Source organism: Anolis carolinensis, chromosome 2, assembly GCF_035594765.1.
Source record: "Anolis carolinensis isolate JA03-04 chromosome 2, rAnoCar3.1.pri, whole genome shotgun sequence".
Lineage (NCBI taxonomy): Eukaryota > Metazoa > Chordata > Lepidosauria > Squamata > Dactyloidae > Anolis > Anolis carolinensis.
This window is the reverse complement of record NC_085842.1, coordinates 35,739,842-35,762,064: the sequence shown is the minus strand read 5'-3', so window position 1 is coordinate 35,762,064 and position 22,223 is coordinate 35,739,842. Positions and strand designations below refer to the sequence as shown.

Genomic DNA, 22,223 nt, shown 5'->3' with positions numbered 1-22,223 from the left:
AAATACTGGCACTGCATTCACGCAACACCTTTCCTGCTCATTTAAAATCTCTGCCAGAGGTCCGTTTCTGGAATTGCATGAATCCCTCTCTTGACTATATGTGCTGCTCGTAGAGCAGATTGACTGCCATGTTTTTAAATATGCAGATATTGCCACCTGTGCTTTCTTCCTGTGTATTAAGCATCTCTGTAGCTGAGCAACCCACATTTCTTGCAAAAAGGTAAATCTATTCATGGAGAGCGTTCCTAAGTATACATTGTGCTTGTAAGAACCTTCATAACTCAAGGATATTTCAATAGATGGGGAAATATCCCCCCCAGTACAAAAGTTAATTAAAAAAACCTGCCTGCTAAGGTTGAGCCCCCCACAATATCTTAGACACAGGTCCATGTTTCTGTCATGGTAGTGCACTCACCACCACTTTTGCCAACAATACTACTACTGATAAAATTGATTCTGTACACTTGTTTCTAAACAGGTTGAGTTTTGTCCTTTCCTCAAGACAATTAAGTAATAAGCTGATCCTCAGCTAATAAGCAAAAGACAGTGACACAGGCTACTTTCTCCACCATGGTCAGATTTTCAATGCCACCTCCATTTTAACCTAATTACACTCCAAAGTAAATTAGATTGTCGTAAGAGTGCTACTACACTGTAAAATTAACACTCTTTGACACCACTTCGACTGCCATGTCTCAATGCTACGGACTCATGAGAAGGGGTAGTTTGGTGAGGCACCAGCATTCCTTGACAGATAAGGCTGAAGGCCTTGCAAAACTCCAGTTCAAGGTGGGAATTAGATCTAGCACCATCTGCTATAACGCTCTGTCAAACAGAATTTAAAATTTATGTTGTTTATTATATTCTTACACGGGGGAACCAATTGATCTTCCTGTCCCAAGCACTAGAGCATCTGCTCACCCTATTTTTCATATGTTGCAACTTCAGATTTTTGTTCTGTTTCAAAATAAGATGTGTTTGGAAGCTGATTGGGTTTCCCCTTCCTTCCAGCCACATTTTCAATGTATGTTTATAAAGTCTATTTTACACTCCAAGCTGCTAAAAAGTCTCTCTTCTAAATTGCTATCAGTGAACAGTTGTTGCCGAGTACCTTCAAGTCATTTCCAACTCTACTAAAAAGTGAGGATTTTTTGGCAAGATTTGTTAAGAGGAGATTTGCCTTTCTCTGAGGCTCAGAGAATGTGACTTGCCCAATGCCACCCAAAAGGCGAGAAAGGATCTAAATCCTGGGCTCCAGAATCACAGTCCAATGCTCAAATCGTTATACATCACTGGCTCTCAGAGTGAAAAATATCATTTGGTTTGTTTCCTCTGCATCCTTAAAGAGCCACTTATTCTATGCTCAAAGATATTTGCATATTCTCAAATCAATCAGTTAAAATCAGCATGATCAGGCAGTCTAATCAATTTACAATCGTACCACGTAATAAGGAACTTAGAGAACAGCAAAAATGTTTCATTAGAATTCTGTCTTAGAAAAATACAGAACACATTTTACCAAAAAGTGAATGGAGTGTCTTGCAATACAAAGTAATCTTTTAATTATTTAGAACAGAGAGGGAGGCAGCAAAATAATGGGCTGTAATTTTGAAAATGTCATTATTAAATTATTAAATGCCTCATGATTTTTTTCCCTTTCAATTCTCGGATTTCCATGCTCTAAAGAATTTTAAAGATAGGGACATCATATTACTTTACCCAGTATTCACGTTCAAAATGGTGCATGCTCTATTGAAGACAGCAGAATGAAGAGAGAGAAAGAGACAGGAAAAAGAGCATAACAATCATTATTAGGATATTTAAGGTAGGCCACTGAGCAACAGTACAGAGAAAGAGATACGGACATCAGCAGTTGTATACAGTTATGAACACACAGTGATTAGACAAACTGGCCTGGTGCTCTGCTTTTTTTAGTCCCCAAACGAATTATCTGTAGACACAAGCATCCAAGTTGACAGACATACAATACAGGTTTCATTACATGCAAACACATTCCATCTTTCTGGAAAAACTGGAATGAAGTATGGACCTGGACCAACAAGGTCTACCATTATCCTTTTGGCCAAGTGGTGACTTTCCACGACCTCAGGCAATGGTCTCACTCAGCCGTGCTATCCTGGGTTACTTAACACTGCCATTGGGTCCTTCTCTATGCAAGCTATAGGTTTTACTGTTGTGCTCATAGTTTCAATCTCTGAGAAGATAAGCAATCTTCACATTTATTCACAGTTCAGTCATCTTGGTATAAAGAGGAACAATTCTTAATAGATTTGCAAAATCCATTCATTTCAGACAAAAGACATATCCAGAAAACACAATGATTCACTGCCTTTCATATCTGTAAGCCAATGGCTTCATGGTTCTACATCAACACAGAATGAGTCAGTAGCAACTGGGGCATAGTGATCAACTTTCCAAAGAACATGCCAATACATTTATATATTTATAAATCACTTATATTTATTCACATATTTATGACCCAGCCTCTCTTTCAAAAAATCTTGGGGCAGTTACAAAAAGCATTAAAATTAGTTACACAATTTGACATGTCTTCAGTTCGTTATATTTTGTTTTCAATTGCAGCAATAAGTTAAAAACAAGATATACTGATAAAATATTTTCAAAAATAAAACTATATACCCTGCCACTAATGTCACCCTGACTAGCTATTTAAGCTCATGCTGTTCTGTACAGGATACATTCTACACATATTTACGGAAGAGTATGTAAGTTTCCCTCTACATCAGAGTTTCTCAAACTGTGCTCCAGGTGTTTTGGACATCAGCTCCCACAATTCCAAACATCTGATAAGCTGTCTGGGATTTCTGGGAGCTGAAGTCCAAAACACCTAAAGGAGCACATTTGAGAAACACTGCTCTACATAGTGGGACTTGTTTCTGAGCAGACACATCCAGGTTTAAGCCATAAGACATGACAAACCCAGCTTGCATTACTTGTGAGGACAGTCTTTCCAAGAAAAACCTATTTAAATGAACAGAATATGATAAGTTAAAAATTACATTTAAGTATTCCATTATGTCTGCATTATTAGCTTCTCAGCACTGTAGCAATTTGTAACACAGATGTCTCAATAACATGTCTGCATGCTGAAGCAATCTAAACTTAGATAGCCAGAGAAGGCTATGGACCCTCTGCTAAATATGCAACCCACCGACCACACACAGGCATATATATGTCTGGTTTTCTGCAAGAACAGATCCCTAATCTGCTTAAGAACTAGGAAGAATCTGATCCAGCTGGCAAGGGCCAGTTTTAACAGAATGGGGACTGTGGGGATGGTCATAAATCCTACATGAAGATAGCAGACAATCTGGAGAATTAGTCTGCAATATTTATAACTGCTAAAGGGAGGAAATGTTCCAAATGCTTTACAAAATTATTTCATGCCAACAGTTCTTTCTTACATAGCAAAAAAAAAAATGCAAAACTCCCAGCGACTCTACAGAGGCACTCGGAAATCCTACTGACATTCTTCAACTTCTGCAATCAAATGTGTACAGGATAAAACCCAGACTCAACTGCAATTGAATTGAACTGTCAGTCACAGTTGCCACATATCAGTCAATTGACAGTTTATTTTTCCCATGCATCCTATGGTTCCCTCTTTTCTTGGTGTATTTGTTCAATCATGGCAGGACAAGCATGGCAACAAATGAAGAGAAAAGGAAGAGGCCAAGCCTTCATAAGAAAGAAGCAGTGTGCAATTTGAACCTAACATGGCCTAATGTTATTTATTTAACATACGAATGTTCATTCTGACCAATGTGTTTTACATACTATATATAGTCATGTGTAAGTCTAGAACATTTAATCAAAAATCAGCCTCAAAAACCTGTGCTAACATATTCACCGATCAATTTAAGGAACATACCTTAGCTCTTATCAAAAAAACGAATCAGAGAAGGCTTTCCCTTCTCTGCAAAATGACCCTCAGCATATCTAGAGATCATATCAAAATCCATAATCTTTGTCACAAAACTTGCATTCAACTTATATACGAAGTTGGTTTATACAAAAGGATATACAATAGTATCTCTTATTCCTTCGAACCATCTTTCCACAGGTGATTCAAAACCAGAAAAACAAATGAGTTTTTAAATTAAAAGAAAAATCTAAAAGCACAGTACTCCCCTCAAAAACACCCCAAAACATGCAAACAAGCATTCAATAGTACATGCACCGAAGACCCAAAGTTATAGATACTTATGCGACAATAAATATCTGCCAGCATCTAAATAAGTAAAGCAGTAAAGTAGTAAACAGTATGTTGAGGGCTGTTTTTCAATTAAAGGTTAAGGAAATAATTATAGGCATTGCATTCTGGATCCAACATCATTCTGATGACTGTTTCATCTACCACAGGAATAGCTCCACAGCTGTTTAGATAGTGACAGAGCAAATACCCACCTTAACTAATCTAATGATATGGTTTTTAAAAACTGATAATAATTTCAAAACAGCTGTGTGTGCCAGTGGTTGCAGGCTACTTGTAATGTATCATCTCAAAAAGGCTCACAACTTTAGAAAAGGGGGAAATTGGTTTAAGAAAGAAGGGGATGATGGTGGCAAGGGTAATATGAACACTGCACATCTGGACAGGAAAGAACAAGGTACACAGCTTTGTGTAAAACCAGAGGGACACTTGTCTTATAACCTTAACAACAGTGTTTCCACCTGATTATGACATAGTTTTTAAGACAGCACTCAGGCAATGCAATATTTTTCTAGGTACATTATACATATTCTGCCACTGTAATCTTTCATGCAGCGGCTGAAAAATTCATTTATACATAGGCTTTGAAGATATTTAAATGTAACCGCTTGCTAGCGTAACACTATGTAACATGATTTTTATTCCTGGGTTATAAATGTCATTTCCTAATTGGGTCTATCATAAAAACATGGAAAAAGTTTATTAAACTGCAAAAACTTTGCTTTTGCGGGACATCCTGCAGAACATTTTGCTAAAGTTTTTCAATGAATATCGCCTCAACCAATTCAACATAGTTTGTGGCACCCACAATTTTTTTTCATGTCAGGAGTGACTTGAGAAACTGCAGGTCACTTCTGGTGTGAGAGAATTGGCCGTCTGCAAAGACATTGCCCAGGAGACAACTGGATGTTTTGATGTTTTTACTCTCCTTGTGGGAGGTTTCTCTCATGTCCCTGCAGCCACAAAAATGAAGTTTATGGAGTATAACAACTACTTCCAAAGTAATTACTGTACAATTAAACAGGAAATAACACTTTCAAACCAGGAATATATATTTTTCAAGTTTTGTTACATAGTGTATTCCTATTTTAATGGGTGCATTTGCTTTATAGTACTGTAAATGATTCTGAATCTTTAACTGAAGGGCTTGATATAATATCCTTTAATGAGACCAAATCAGGTGCAGGGCGGGAGTGACCCTTTCCCCTCTTGCTCTAGTCCTAAGGAAAATCTCTACTCTACGGCCATAACCAGAGTCTCCCATTAATACCAATGAGGGATTTCCTACCAGGGAAAACACTGAATTGAGATGAGGGATTTTTATCCATCCTCAGGGCCACCACCAGGGTAGAAAGAGCTGGTCTACTCTTCTGCATCCACTATGTTCTTGACTGTTGTGAGTCCTGCATCCTCCAGTTGATACTATTTGCATTGTTAAAGATGCCACGTTGCTTGCAACAATTTATTTGCCTTCACTCTGACATATGCTTTTGAAAAGATGTGTATGCTTTTTAAATGGTGGCAGTACTCCATAGGACTCAAAACAAACATAACACACAAAAGCAGAATTGCAATCCTCATGCTGAAACAATTCCTATCTGTAAGCACATGCAGCCATCATCATTTGTATAAAATGAGGTAATATTTCTTTTGCAAGCAAGCATAAAAGACATCGGTACAAGGACAAGCTGTTACAGACCATCAGGTTTATACAGCTTAGAAGACTACTTTGTATGCAATGGCTGGGGAAAAATAACTGTTTTCAATTTAAGACATCATCAACACTGTAGAAGGGACACTGGCCACATATAAACCTCTTCTTAACACAAGATCTAAATACTTTTACCTGTCATAAAATAGGTCAACAAAGAATTCTTGTGCCCCCTCCCACCTGCCAACAGAGCACATTCACATGACAAAACGAGACAGCAAATCTATATCAGAAAGTCATTATAAAATATAAATCAATTCAATAAACAGCAATTTGTTTAGTATACAATTGCAATTGGATGGCAAATCTATTGATATTTACATACCTTAGAGCTACTCTATGTTGGACATTGGAGATTCACAGATATAAGATATGCTATCGCTTTTTGTTTTCTAATGCAATGACATCTTCGAAATTTTACCTTTCTAGTCCTTACTGTACCGTTCTAATCCTGCAAAGTGTGATTATCTGATTTTCAGCCACTAGTTGACATTGTGTGATACAGTTTCTTCCCCTCTTACTGGAAATAAATTGCATCAGTTCCCTGAACAATTTTCTTATTCAAACAACAGCTGTGTGTGCTATATACCCAGGAGATGGCACATTAATCTCAGCATGGACACACACATACAATCTTGAACAACAAAGACAGGAAGCATGGATTGAATCCACTTGGTGCCAATACTGCAAATATTGTTTGGCCAACTCCGAACAGACTTCAGGGGTTAAAGAAAGATGGCGAGGCAGAAAGGGTTAAGAATTCCTCAAGGATTGCCATGGGAGCTATTAAACAAAAAGGTTGACATAGATTCCTGCACTACCAAAGAGAAGTCCCAAATTTGAACTTTTTATCTGCATACCCAGCAAAAACAGGGCAATTTTTAGGAATGCATTTTTATCCTAAAGAGCATGGTGATCCACGTTCTGCTTAGCAACACACCAAGGCATTATTAATTGACAAGCAGCATTTTGACGCTTTCAGCTCACCTGCTGTAGAAGGTGGAACAGGGGAGGAAGGCGATGTCAGAGGTGAACTTGCTCCAGAGCCTGCTGAAAAACAACAAAATCATGGTTGCTAATGAGGCAGTTTCAAAGCCCACTTCCCTGTTTCACAGTGGAAGGACTGAAATAAACTTCAAGTCTGCCAAAACAAGCACAGGAGGCAGACACTGGGCCAAAACTATACATTGAACTGCATACATTTCTACATTTAATATGACTGCTGTTTGTTCTTAATTTTTAAAGAAAACAGAATGCCAAAACAGCAGAATGAAGATCAAGCCCACTTTTGTTAGGGTATTTAACACTTTCCTCCTCTTATACAAAGTGATCAGAACTTCCTTAAAATGTTATTCAAGTGAGATCTTCCCAATTGTTTTCCATGTCAGAGGTGGTTGTTAATATATGGCCATAAACAAGACCACCAAAAATGGTAGCAATGAACAGAACACTTGATTGTATTTTGAAAAATCCCCAAGGGGGAATCAAAACATCATGTGAGAGGTGTATGAACAGTTTCCAATTGTATTGTCTTATGTTTCTTCATTTTTTGGTAAGGCGTAATTCAATAGTAAACAGCTATGAATTCGGAGGAATTCTGGAACTGATAGTTCAATGCATCCAGAGGATAGGAATGTGGGTTAAGCAGCCCCTATGAACAGCTACTGCTCTACCCAAATGTGTAGCTTCCCACTGCTTCATTTCACTTTTCATTTTAAAGCAATAACTTTATGAATCTTCTGCATATTACTTGACTTGACCAATTAAGTAGTGTGTGTGGAAAATGCCGCCTCCAAACATGATCTCCTGGAACATCTTGGTAGCCAGCTTCCTGTTTTCCTAGTTTAAGTAGATGGACTATAACATCAAACAAAATGTTTGCCTATGTTAGTTGCTATATACCAGTGGTTCTCAACCTGGGGTCCCCAGATGTTTTTGGTCTTCAACTCCCAGAAATCCTAACAGCTGGTAAACTGGCTGGGATTTCTGGGAGTTGTAGGCCAAAAACATCTGGGCACCCACAGGTTGAGAACCACTGCTATAGAAAAGTGAAATTTTGTAATCCAGTTCTTAACATGTATTAAGTTGATGTATATCATTTTAGTTTCTGGTCTCAGTGAACCAATCCAATACTACCCAAACAAAAGGTACAATGGATAGAGGGGTAAGGAGGTCTACCACAATCACACCAAGTCTACACTAGTTCTTATTCCCATAAGGAAACTGACTGGTGAGGTAATCCTAAATATAACAATACAAGCTCCAACAATTCACTTAATTTTTTAATTTAAAAGACATGTGTAGCAGCTCTCCTAACACTTTTGCATTCTATTTGAAACTTACAGTGATCAGTCTCAATGACATAAAGCCTTCTTTTGGGCCATATTTCTGTCCTGATATGTGTGGTTTGAGTTCAAACCCCTGCTTGGCCATGTAAATGAATGAATTTGCAGAAGCCACATTCTCCCTGTCTCAGAGGAAGGCAATAACAAATCCCCTCTGAATAAATCTTATTTATTTATTTACAGCATTTATATTCCGCCCTTCTCACCCCGAAAGGGACTCAGGGCAGATCACATTACACATATAGGCAAACATTCAATGCCTTTCAACATAGAACAAAGACAAACAAACATAGACTCCGAGCGGCCTCGAACTCATGACCTCCTGGTCAGAGTGATTCATTGCAGTTAATGGCAGCTGGCTTGCTCTCCCGTCTGCGCCACAGCCCGGGCCAAGAAAATAGGTTCTTGCCAAGAAAATAGGTTCACCTCTGGGTTGCCCTAAGTCAGAAACAGTTTGAACACACTCAACAAGAACAACTAATTACCTGAATTATTTGAGTTGCTGGATTTCATAGTTTGTTCTTCTCCACTCTCGAAGGCTGAGCGTTTAGACTTCTTCAGCCATCACATCAGGAAAAAGGAGAAATAATGGAACAGTTTTCAGATATTCAGATGTTTTATCTGCTGCCATTTCATTTCCTCCACACTGCCCCAATCTCAAACTTGTCTGTCATTTTGCACTAGTCAGGTCTGTTAGAATTAAAACATTTTGACCAAGCAATAACTGCATAAAGGAGCCCCAGTGGTGAAGTGTGTTAAAGCACTGTGCTGCTGAACTACCAGACCAAAAGGTCCCAGGTTCAAATCCCGGGAGCGGAGTGAGCGCCTGCTGTTAGCTTCTGCCAACTTAGCAGTTCGAAAACATGCCAATGTGAGTAGATCAATAGGTACCGCTCCGGCGGGAAGGTAATGGCGCTCCATGCAGTCATGCCGGCCACATGACCTTGGAGCTGTCTATGGACAACGCCGGCTCTTCGGCTTAGAAATGGAGATGCACACCAACCCCCAGAGTCGGACATGACTGGACGTAACGTCAGGGGAAACCTTTACCTTATGACTGCATAGCCTTAGTCTCCACAGTTTCAATTTTTGAACAGTACAAGTACTAGCACTTAACTGGATCTAGAGCTCATTGATATCATTGCAACATGAAGTTAACCTCATAATGAGGAGTCTAAACTTTGCCTTGCTGTGAATTAGAACTGTTCTGCTCACTACCTTGACATACAAATAGAAAATAATAAAGTGTCCTTCTGCATATGCACAACCTTCTCCTAACCCATTCCGACATTTAAATTGCCACAAAAGGCAGGAATGAACAACTGGGGAGGGCAGGGGCCAATTTTCATCTCTCCAACTTCCTCGCAGACTGTATCCACCTGTCCTGTTCCAAATATACCTCTGTATTCTGCTATACCATCAGTCTAAATGGTGAGCCGAAGTGCTGATGCAGTACTTCTGGTTACCATTTTTGGTTAATATAAAAGCAAAGACAGAGAAACTTTGGTGGTTAGGGGATGTGCAAGAGGGCCTGAAGAAATTGTTTTCCATTCATTTTCATGTGGTTTATAGATGAAAACAGCCTAAAATTGAGTCTGACAGTGTGGGGAAGAAGCAGTTCAGGGACTTTTGAGAAGTGTCAGAGAGCACCAGGAGACACAAAAGTGGGCCACGTACAGCCTTTTGGTTGTGCTTTCTCTATTCCTATCTTAAAGAAAGAATTATTTTCAACCAGACTTTATGTCCACTGTTGCTTTCAACAATGTGCTAACTACCTGTCCTTGCCTGGCCCTTTATGGAAGGCAGATTGTCAAGAGACCAAAACAGATTTTAAAAGAATTACATTTTGCAATAAAATAATGTTACACAATGTTTTCTGATGAAAATATAACTCCACAAAGAACAGCTGGTACAGATCCACCACAGGTTACCATGTTGCCTGGTACGAAATGAACAGAGATGGGATCAGATCCCTCCAGATGTTCTTAGGCTGAACTGCAACTCTTATTTTCCCATCTTGCCAGGGATTTTGGGATTTGTAACCCAACACTACCTAGGGGGCCCAAAGATTGCTCATCTCAACCATTAAGCATCACTGAATGGCTCTGGGCCAGCTAGGACCGCTCACAGTCTAGCCAACCTTGTTTCTCCAACTCTTCACGTTTTGCAAAACAGACATGAGATGATCCTGTATACATTTCTAAATTAAAGTTATAAAACAGGCAGCTATTCATTTCTGTTTAAACAATAAACAAAGATACTGGAAACAACCATTTTATTAGATGGCCGTTTTATCTATCATGCTGCTTACTTTTCGAGCCAAGATCTTCCTCTTTTTTTTCTCTTCCTCTGAACCATAATGAGATTGCGCTCTCGTCAGTCTTCTGTGCTGATGAATCTTTGAAGGAGAGAGAAAGCAATAAAAGAAAACCCATAACATCAATTTACAGCTTTAAAAAGCCGTCTGTCCAACTTCTAGCAAATCCATTTTATGCTCTTCTTGCTACAATGGCCTTGGGTAATGAAGTGCACTTCCTCTTTTTTACACCTTCTGACATCTTCGAGAACTATCAACTTATAGTTGCCTTAAGCCTAGGTCTCTCCAAATGTGCTGTGGGCTTTGTACATTATTTTTTGTGTTTAATCTTTTTATAATGTACTAGCTGTGTCCGGCCACGCGTTGCTGTGGCGAAGCATGGTGGTATGGGAAATAAAGTATTGAGGAATTGGTGGTAGTTAAGGTAAAGGGTAAAGGTTTTCTCCTGACATTAAGTCCAGTTGTGTCCGACTGGACACTGAAGTGGATTATATGGCAGTGTGGAGTCAAGATAATCCAGTTCAAAGCTGATAATATAAGATTATAAATGGGTTATATAGCTGTGTGGAAGGGCCTTGATTCTACACTGCCATATAATCCAGTTCAAATCTGATAATCTGTATTTTATAGGCCTAAGTGAGGTCTAACTCTGCCTGTCCCCTGGGCTGAGTGGGTTGCTAGGAGACCAAGTGGGCGGAGCTTAGCCTTCTAACTGTCAGCAATTGGATAAAAACAATCATTCCTCTCCCTCTAATTAGGATGTTATTTTTCTTTTCTTTTTGTTGTATCAACCTAGAGGCGTGGATGATGGGTTGTGTTGTCAAATTTCGAGGTTGGGGGGCCTGTAGTTTTGTTGTTTTGTTGGTTGCCGTGATGCCATCACTCATTTATATATATAGATTAATAATAATTGCTTGAAACACCATATATTTTTGAAGGTAGGGACATTAGCACAATGAGGACTAGGGGTGAATGATTTTAAAATTACCAGTTTCTGTTCTTCTACTAGTCTCTTCTCTATGCATTCTTTGGCAGTTTTCAGGGCTTCTTTTAATTTAGAGGGAATCTGATGAGTGAAAGAGAGAAAAAATGCTGAAATGATTGCAGAATCAAACAGTTGATAGCTAAATAATTCTGAGTCCAGAAATTTGTTTGTCAGAGCTAGGCGGTATCTACAACTTTCTATGTTCCAACAGCCGAACAGTCAAGGGGACAGTTCACTTATTCAGCAGTTCTTTAGGAGGCAGAAGTCATTGTCATATTACTGCCAGAGAGTTAGCAACACCGTGTAGTAGAGAGTTATGCCCTCCTCTGATTTAGGCTTTATCAACTTCCACCAGTGGCATGCCAGTGAATGGCACTTAGAAATGGCATTGTAAGCAGGGAAGATCATTCAGTCTCACAAATGGGAACTACCAAACACTGGGGGAAAAACTATTCTGGGCATAATGGCTAGCCTAGAACACTGCTTCTTAAACTGTATGTCCCAACCCCAAATTGGGTCTCTTTAGATTAACGTTGGGGTAATAAATATCTTGACCACAGTAAAAGGTGTTTGAATGCCACCCATCTACACAAATCTGTTAGGAACAACATGTAATGTTTGCAGTGGAATCGGCAGAAAATGCTTCAGCCGTACTTCACAAAAAGGGAAATCAGCCTATTTTGCAAGTCTTCCAAATGTGCATGTATTATCAGTAAATATGTGATTCTTATACTTATTTCATATACCTATATACCTGGTGCCACATAAAAAGTGTAAGAAACCCTGGCCTAGGAGAATAGGAGTAGAATAGCATGCTGAAACCCATGTGGAAGAAAAAGAACAAGAATGAAGGAACAAAGTAAAGAGCCTTGACTAGGCAAGAGGAAAGGACTAGAGCAGGCATGGGCAAATTTGGGCCCTCCAGGTGTTTTGGACGCCAACTCCCACAATTTCTAACAACTGGTGGGAGCTGAAGTTCAAAACACCTGGAGGGCCCAAGTTTGACCATGCCTGGCCTAAAGAGACGAATGCAGTCATTCGATCTTATTTGGCAAACTGTGACCTTCTGCTTTGCTGTTGTAATCTTTGAAATGAGATAATAAAAGACGGTTAATATATTTTAGTGAAAAGTGAAAATACAGTTCTTGCATAGGTAGGTAGGGTAGGCTGAAGTTTATGGCAAAATCTTCAGGGAGATGTAAAAGTGGAGATAATTGATATCTGCTGTCTGGCTGGGAGAGAGAGTAAAAATACAGATGTACTAAAATGGATGCTTGTATACAATTTCATGAAACCGCTCTTAGGAAAATGAAGGTGACAACATCTGTTCAGCACAAAGGACCACAGTAAAATAATTTTATATTCAGGCTATTTACAACCTTAAGAACACAAAGGAATGTTTTTAATATTTAAATCATGCACAGAAAAAAAAACAGATTGAAAAGAAAAAGGGAGAGTCAGAAATTTTGATAGGGAGATTAATACCAATATATTCAATGGAATTAAAGCTAAGCCTAATATTATACACAGATCTACTGCCATTTATCAAGTGAACAATATATCCATGACTGTAACCTGGATGAAGAAAGGGGGGTCTAGATGATATACTATAAAAAGAAAATTGTCATCAACTGTACCTTAAACTGTGTTTTTTCTGAATTTGTTAAAAAGACATCACTGAATAACCTGAAGTAAAAACAGAAGATGCATTTTCAAAAGTTGGATACCATGCACTGCCATATCTATCCCCTCTTTCATAAAGCTATTACTTTCCACTGATATTTCATGCCTCCATCATCTCACATTCTGTATCAGCTCATAGGAATTGTATGCTCATGGATGTAGCAATGTATAGCAAATCATTTGGATAAAAGCATCTCCTATGTCATTCAACCTGCCATGGCATCATTAGAAATCTGGAAATTTTGAACAGTAGCTTTAAAGAAACTGTTTGCCAAATGACACTCAACCTATGAGGTCACAATTTAAGGTGTTATCCCAATAAGCCACATTTATAATACTCTGTGATGAACATGTCATGAAACTCAAATTCAATCATGAAAATCTCTATCTCAGTGGTTCTCAACCTGTGGGTCCCCAGATGTTTTGATCTTCAACTCCCAGAAATCCTAACAGCTGGTAAACTCGCTGGGATTTTGGGGAGTTGTAAGCCAAAACACCTGGGGACCCACAGGTTGGGAACCACTGCTCAAGCCCATACTATATGCTCCCTTTTGCCAATGAAAACTTACGGCATTTGTAAGAGACGGGAAACGGTTGGCATGCCATTTTTTGTGGCTTCAGGAGAAAGAATGGATTCCAGTACAGTCACTAAAGGGGAAGAGAATCAGAGAAACCAAATTAAACAGGACTATTAGGCCATAGATAGACACATATAAAGAAATCCTGCTGCATTTTTTAAAAAAGTTAGGATTAAAAATCAGCATTAGTGAATAATGAGGTATTCAGATATTTCAAACAACAGTAACACAATATAATTTTTTAAAAAAACATGATGTGAGCATCTGCAACCGGCATTTCAAAACTTAGATGTCTTGGGAATGCTAAAGTATCAAAAGTAGTTAAAGGTAGGCACATAACACCTGGACTCCTAGCACCTCAAAGGCAATTCATATTGTGGAAAAGAAGACAATTCAAATTCTGGGATTACCACACGTTGCCACAATGAGCTTCCTGACTAGGAGAAATACTCCTGATAGGTAGAGTTTTGCCAGGTCTTTAGCCTTCTTTTAAATCAAACTACAAATCTCTTATCAAACTACAAATCCCAGGATTCCATCGATTGAGCCACTACAGTTAAAGCAGAGGTATAAGAATTTCCATCCTGACATCTTGAGAAAGGCTTCAAGTTCTGTGTAAATAAACCTAAATAAACAATATCTAAGAGAAACACCAATAACCCATGTTTCTGCCTGAAGTCTGCCGAAGACTGCTTTGAGTCTCTTTTATGGAGAACAACGGAGTATAAATAAACCAATAATAAGTTGGTCCAAGTGGTTGACTGACCTACAGAGTTGGATGGTGCAGGAGGGAAACTATCTACTGGAACTGAATCTGGGGGTCTCCCATACGTCATTTCATACAGCAAATGGCCAAAACAATGGACATCAACAGCTTCTAAAGTCTGAAAAGAAGGCAAACAATGAAAAACACCTGACTGGAAGCATAACTTTCCTCATAAAATCTTAGAATTATCTTTCCCCAGCCTGGTGCCCTCCAGATGTTTTGTATCACAAATGATGTGCTAGCCATAGTAGCTGGCAATGAGGGACTAGGCCAAAAGCTTAGAGAAGTCCCTCTCTCGGGATTCAGATTCATCTAGCGAGAGGACAGCACAATAGTGTAACACAGGGTCTCCAAGTAAGCACTTTTGGAAATATCCTTGGATTCTCTGTAGCATTAAAATAACTATCTGAAGATTTATTATGCAATGTAACATTCATCTGGAAATATTAACTAGCTACAGTGAGGTACAAAACTATATTTTAGACATAGGTTACTACTTTCACTCTCCAGCTAGGAAAAACCAATCCATAGAAAGACCCACTTGTAGGCTTCCTTTTTGATTGATTTTTAAATTTAATTTCCTTTTAATGTGGCCCTCTCACCATTGCTTCTCCCCTTACTCTCAACATCAAAGCATCAGCTTGATCTTACAATAGAAAAAGTCCTATGTCTATGTATTGTTTCTAAACTATTTAACTGATTTTCAACCTAATTCGCTTTCTCATTGTATTACTAAAAGTATAAAAACAACTGGATTGCATTACAAATTTTAATGAGTTCCCACATACAATAAAATACATATGCTTGCTCCAACATACATTAATTTTTCGGAACTGTGTAAAATAAGACCGATAGAAGGACGGAAGTCCCAGCAATGAATTCTCCAAGTCCAACAACCTGCACGTATCCCCTTCCAACACTACATTGGATGCATGAAGGTGCCCATATGGAAATCCTTTCTCGTGCAAGAACTTTAGAACCTAGGAGACCAAACAAAGTTATTATTTGGACTAAGTAAACTAATTTCTTTAATAAAGACATGGTGCTATTCCAAGGATGCATACTCTTCCTTCCAAGAACTTCAGAATCAGGGCATTCCTTAGAGGATTTCGCTCACTGATGATTACCGAGCCTATCCATACTTCACCAAGTTACTTTTTCCTCCACAATTAATTGAAATGCTGAGTTTTTAGTATTCAATGTCATTTCCTTTCCCATTAGTATCATAAATCTCAGTTTCCTCTCATGCTGGCATGTTTATTGTTTCAGTACCAGCTATCCTTCCCAAACAATCACTGTTTCACAACTACATTTGGACTCATTTGATTTTGGCTATGTATTGCATCTAAAGCAGTTTGGTCTTAGATGTGTACCATCATACAGATAAACTGCTTCAAAGGAGCATCTTTCATATGAATGTTGACCAGTAATGTAAGAATAGTAAGCTTCTTCACCTTGATATGCTTTGCATTTTCTCTGGAAAACCCATTTGGAAAGTACATTCCAACATGTTTTCAGCATGTAGAAATTACAACTCAATTGGGCTTCAGACACACTTTTGTTTCAACAAATATGACCTTCATGTGCATTGTCTCTCTTAGCTGCAAATGTACTTTATGCAATAAAAATACTTGCCTCTAATATTTGTCTGCCAAATGTTTTTATCTGTTGAAGTTCAAGACCTTGAATTTTTTTCGGATTACAGTACTTCTTCAAAAATTGATCTTTTGGTTTTGCCTTTAAAAATAAATAGTTACAATTAATATAATAGAACATAGCAGATCAGCATTTTAGTTTCTAAAACAGCATTATTGTACTATGTAGCAAATGAAATTTTAGGACTGGTATCTGATTAAAGAAATTTAACCTCACATTTTGTATGTGTTTTAGATGAGAGGGTAATTCCTCCTTATGTCCTTTAAAATAGTTCTTTCTAATACTATCTTCCAATTAAAACTTTGTCAAAAAGAATATATGTATATTTATAAAAATTAATTTTCAAAAAAAAATAAGAGGACTAATGTTTATTAGAAATTAACTTGAGGTTTGCTATCCATAGAGTCAAACCCACATACGTGGTGCTTGTTTCCAAAAGGTACCGAATCCATCTAAACAGATTTTATAGGGGAAAAAATTACAGGAAAAAAAAAATAAACAGATTTTACAGGAATCAGGAGGAAAAGCATACTGAGGATATGCATTCTTTTGCTATTTTTCAAAACCTTGTACTGAAGTGATTTAATGTATTTTGATAGTTTTTCTTTGCACATAATATTCTGCTCTTAGCCAACTATGTGCTGCCACCAATAACTCATTTTTCAATTATTCTGGGGTGGTACCTTTTGGAAACAAACCCCACATATACTCAGATTAGACCCAATGAAGTCAGTGAGATTTGCATATGTTTGATTTATGCAAGTCCCACTGGATTCAGTGGTTCTACCTGAATTATAACTAACTCAGGAACCAACTCAGCAGAGCAATTCCTACAGTCTTTGCATTACCATGTTTGCTGTATTCATATTTCCACTACCTTATATATCAGGTCTTTCAGTGTTCCTTTTTCATTGAAGGATCTGATTACTAGTGCAGAAGACTCACTGGCTGTTGCAAAAATGACTTTATAAATATAAGGATGCTGTCAAAAGAAGAAGAAAAAAACCATTTATTAACAAATTCATCCTCTATGCATTTGCACAATACCTCACACCGACCCCGGTTCAAAAAAAACTTGCTACTGAGCACAGGGTCACATCCCAAGACACACACACTAAATAGGTTTCACCAGTACTCCAGCACATGCTCAGTTCAGCCAGATGAACTGGAAATCCTGGCTACCTAAATTGGACATGATGTTTACAAGCAGGTCAGGTAATTTCCTGTCCAAGTTTAGAGCAGAGATCCTGTGCTACAGACACTCAGATCAAATAAGAGTTTGAAACAGAAAGAAGAAACAAAATTTCAAAAACATCATTAAGCCAGCAGAAAGATTGCTGTGCATCTCATTTTCCATTCTATAGCATATCTGGGGTGGAAAATCACAGAACAAGTTCAAGGAGAGTTCAGTGGGAGTAAGGCTGGGCAATGGTGGGAGATTAGGAGGACTGCATCCAACTACTAGACAGAGCTTATCAAATATATTTGGCCACCAAATGCCCTCTAGGAGATATAGGAGGCCTTTTAGCCCTACTCCCTGGAACCATTTTAGTCCTAGATGTTGACAGGAATTGAACAGATACCACTTCCAGTTTACTTATTTTAAAAAGTCTTTTTCCTGGACCTAAAATGGTCTGTGACACACACACACACACACACACACACCAGATATGGCAAAGAACACTCCTCATACTACCTAGAAGGCCTTCAGGGATAAAAATTGTTTTGAGTTCTGGGGCCCTGTGGGGCACATGCATTCTGCAGGCTATACTGCCTATTCCTGAGGTAGAGGAAAGAGAAAGTCAAGAATCAATATTCCCTAGCAGAAATCTCATATTCAGCTATATTTACTTTGAGCTACAGAGACTACAAAGCAAAGTAGTCATCAATGCTAGCTTCAAACAAGGCCATGCAAATGCTTTTTTGGTGCTCCAGGCAAAGTTAAGGGTTACTGCTCTCTTCTATCCACTTCTGCATCTTAGTATATACTGAACACAACACCACAATGAATGATCATTGGATGACCAAATGATAACACTGGCCAACACACATTTTGTTGCCTCAAACGTTAGCCCTATTTATGGGTATATTTGACCTGCAAAAATGACACAGGTTTTCCCCTATCAGCTCCAGTTTTTGAGATACATTACATATGGCATCTACCAGTAGTCATCTGCTCACTCATAGAAAACCACAAGAACAATATCTAAGAAACCAGAACAAATGAAGTCTATCCAATGCAATTTTCTGAAGCAGCGTCCCAAACAAGTTTAAAAACCAAGACACCAAAAATGTGTTGGGCTGTGTAGCATTTGAGCAAACCGCAATTCCTTTAAAAAAATGTCCATCAGGGTTGCTGTAAAAAGCAAACAGTTTAGTAGCACCTGAAAGACGACAAGGCTTTTTATTTAGCTATGTGTGCTTCTAGTTTCGTCTAAAAAAGTATAAGTTCTCCTTGGATTTTTCCAGTTGTTTTCACATTTGCATCTACTCCCTCCATTCTTTGGGGCATGGGAGACATTTGTAATGATTCTTTGAATTTGTATTAAGGCTCCCTAAAACAAGGGCAAAGTTTGCAAATGCTGGCCTGTATTTTGGAGGAGAAATCGTTTCCTGTGATGTCTCATGGGCCTTGTAGTCCTGTTCCTAGTACTATTGTGGCAGACGAGGAGGAAAACATGGGATTTCCACCGGTTCAGCCAGAATCGGAGCCCCTGCACCTGGAGGATGTTTGCCCTCAAGAAGTCAGCCAAACAAGCCTTGGGCAGAATTCTCTCCCGTTTTCTCGAAAGGACAATTATAATAGAGATAGAGGAGCTAGGGAGGCGAATCGCCGGAGCGCCAGAATCGCAGCCAAACAATTAGCTGATTAGGTCTGCTTCCCTTGGGAAATTCTAAGGAGTCATGCATCTGGACAGAGTTGGGTTTCACTTCTAGTTCTCCAGGGAAAGTGTTCTTCTGGCGGGAAACGAGACCCTATTTAGGTGTTTTGCCGCGAAGGAAACCTTGCGGAGTCAACTCGTCAGCTTGAGGAGTGAGATCGTGTGTGGACTACGCAACTCCAGTTCCTTGTTTCCAGGACCAAGTTCCAAGCCTGCCTTGTTCCCCGGACCTCGCCACGGACCTTGTTCTTGCTTCTTGTTTGCCTCGTATCAAGTCTTGTTTTGCCAAGAATCTAGTTTGTTTTCCAGCCTTGTTGTCAAGCTTCAATGGACTAAAAGACCTTGTCATCTCCCCACACTATTGCTTGGCAAAGTGTGTGTTTCGGTTATTGGATTATAACTTTGGACTTTAATATCACATATTGGACATTATTTTCCTGGACTATATTTGACCTTTCCTGAAAGGTCTACTTCTGAACTATATTCTTCACTTGTTTTTATTGACTTTATATATTCCTATAATAAAGATATTAGATAGAATCCGGCCTCTGCGCATGGTTATTGGTGCTCCGTAGCCTGGGTCTTGACATTTCCCTTTTAAAACATTTTTCACAACATCGTGTTTAGAGTGTCAATTCATGATAGCACTTTATCAAGAAAATGTACTTTTAAAACAGCAGAATGAATGGTCATATTTTTGTTCTAATATGTCTCAGAAGAAAACCATTGCAGGATGAGAATAAAATGGACATTGTAAACATCCCTGAAAATTTCAGCAATGTATATCACAACATTTAGGAATCTCCTGAAACATTTGCTCTCTCGGAGGAGCCCTGTGAGTGTATGCTAATTTCTGAGGGGACGCCCAATTTTTGCTAATTTTATTATGTTACCATTTAAATCATTTTCACTGCCTGTAGTTTTCACTTTGGCACTTTTTGACAGCAATCCCTCACCCACAAAAGTTCACTTAGAGGTGTACTGTATTTTTATACTTGCATAAGACAAAACCTTTTTATCCCTATACATGCAGTCAATACTTTTATCTATGATAGGTTGTCCTTATCACCTCCCAGCAACTGTTTCTTAGGATCAATGTTAATCAACAGAGCTGATTAACCCAAATCTCTGCATGTCGCATCTTGTGGCACTATTTCATACCGAATTCTTCAAAAGATTGCTGTTATCTTTTTTATTCTACACCAAATGTCTTCTTTAATTTGACATTTTATTGCTGTACTGTAGCTCCTATGATGCTCATCATTAGCCATGTTACCTGCACCTGACAGAAACTGTAGTCACAAACATTTGGAGCTACACAGTTTTTTTTTAAAAAAAGGAGACACATTTTTAGATGTGGAAAGAGGTCTACAGCTATGAACCCACCTCTCTAAATGCCCAAAGTCACCAAGAATAATTCATAGCATCATTGTTTGGAATAAAGGTAGAGCACAGTAGCTTTCTCACTACTGATCTCCGCTAAATCTGATGTTATGACAATGAAGGAGTATATTACACTGTATTATATTTTATTTTACTCACAGAACAAGAAGAAATAAATTTCACAGCACACTGAAGATCTTTGTCAGACATGTATTTGTCTGGGCCAAGGTCAGCCTGAAAATACAAAAGATATTATGTCATAACAAGCTTTTAAACAACAAATGTCTACTTGCTATGTTATTTAAGCTATTAAGTAGCTATTTCACATAAACAGCTAAGAACTTGTATACCTGGTTTTTATAAAGTGTTTTTTTAATTATTATTATTATTATTATTGACACAACGACGTTGTATGACACAGCAAACAAGATAGACATGCTGGATTTCGTTTCACAAAACCACAAGTCGAACACTTCCCAAGTGTCTAGGACTGTGTGATGTATTTTCGGATGATGTGTGCAGATCTCAGCAGGGTGGCCTTTTGCAGTTGGCAGATCGTAATTTTGTCAATGTCTATTGTTTCCAAATGCCAGCTGAGATCTTTTGGCACGGCACCCAGTGTGCCCATCACCACCGGGACCACCTGCACTGGTTTCTGCCAGAGTCTTTGAAGTTCAATCTTGAGGTCCTGATAGTATTATTATTATTATCATCATTGCCCCCCATAGCAGCAAGAGGCACAAAAACTATATTCAATTTCCAATTAGGAATGTTTTGATGAGATGGCAGTTCATGTCACTGCTGCAGTGGAATCACTAATCTCTTCCTCCCCAGCCTCTAAATCCAGTAAGCGAAATATGGGTCGGGCCTGTTTGTATTCACATGCATTCTGCAGGCTACAAAAGAGAGTGTTTTTAAATAGATCCCAGTGACATGAGCCCCTAAAGAGCAAGAGTGAAACCAATGTAAGAGGTCTAAGGGTGCATCTACACTGTAGAAATGCAGTTTGACACCACTTGAACTGCCCTGGCTCAATGCTATGGAATCCTAGGATATGTATGTTGGTGAGACACCAACACTCTTTGTCAGAGAAGGCTAAAGATCTCTTAAAACTACAACCCCCATGATTCCATAGAATTGAGCCAGAGCAGTTCAAGTGATGTCAATCTGCATTACATCTACTATATAGATGCACTATGGACATTTTGATTTAGCTGCTGTGCAGACAGATGCCACCAACCATTTCATCCTAGCTATCACCTGCTCTCCCTTTCTCCAACTGTATCTGAATCTTACACTTTGTATACATAACAGACCCAACTAGAAGCAAATTATGGAGCTACATACTTCAGTCTCTACTTCACACACATTTTATGGTTCTCATTCTCCCTCATCTCTATTCACTGAATCAGGATTAATGCGTGTATGCACATATTTTCACTCTATTTTGAATTTAGACCTATTTCAGTTTTGGCCATGCCCCTACTTTTAGTAAATGATAAGCACACAGAAGACTGGAGTAAGGAACAGGTTCTGTATAACAACACAAATCCTCAGGGACCACTAGGCTGTGCAAGTTATAGACAGAATAATGGTTACAGGGACCACTGACATGGTCCAGTTATTCTGATTCTTCTTCTACTGTGTGTTAGTTTACAATTA

At 38.6% G+C, this 22,223-nt stretch overlaps 1 protein-coding gene across 8 annotated transcripts in view; it reads right to left on the bottom strand.

The window, feature by feature from the left end:
* Positions 1 to 22,223, bottom strand: part of pxk (PX domain containing serine/threonine kinase like) — a 71,194-nt gene that overhangs the window by 4,484 nt on the left and 44,487 nt on the right. For 2 of the 8 annotated variants that reach the window (XM_016991685.2, XM_016991684.2), the window contains exons 7-18: positions 20,721 to 20,795; positions 17,174 to 17,278; positions 16,276 to 16,377; positions 15,459 to 15,620; positions 14,641 to 14,758; positions 13,866 to 13,944; positions 13,251 to 13,299; positions 11,617 to 11,694; positions 10,623 to 10,709; positions 8,797 to 8,866; positions 6,954 to 7,016; positions 1,720 to 1,749 (exon numbers count right to left, since the gene is read on the bottom strand). In XM_016991685.2, the coding sequence (XP_016847174.1) occupies positions 1,733 to 1,749; positions 6,954 to 7,016; positions 8,797 to 8,866; positions 10,623 to 10,709; positions 11,617 to 11,694; positions 13,251 to 13,299; positions 13,866 to 13,944; positions 14,641 to 14,758; positions 15,459 to 15,620; positions 16,276 to 16,377; positions 17,174 to 17,278; positions 20,721 to 20,795 (1,005 nt within the window). In that variant the 3' untranslated portion in view covers positions 1,720 to 1,732. The remainder of the gene's footprint in view (positions 1 to 1,719; positions 1,750 to 6,953; positions 7,017 to 8,796; positions 8,867 to 10,622; positions 10,710 to 11,616; positions 11,695 to 13,250; positions 13,300 to 13,865; positions 13,945 to 14,640; positions 14,759 to 15,458; positions 15,621 to 16,275; positions 16,378 to 17,173; positions 17,279 to 20,720; positions 20,796 to 22,223) is intronic. The other 6 variants (XM_062969637.1, XM_008105432.3, XM_008105430.3 and 3 more) reach the window with 3 other exon arrangements.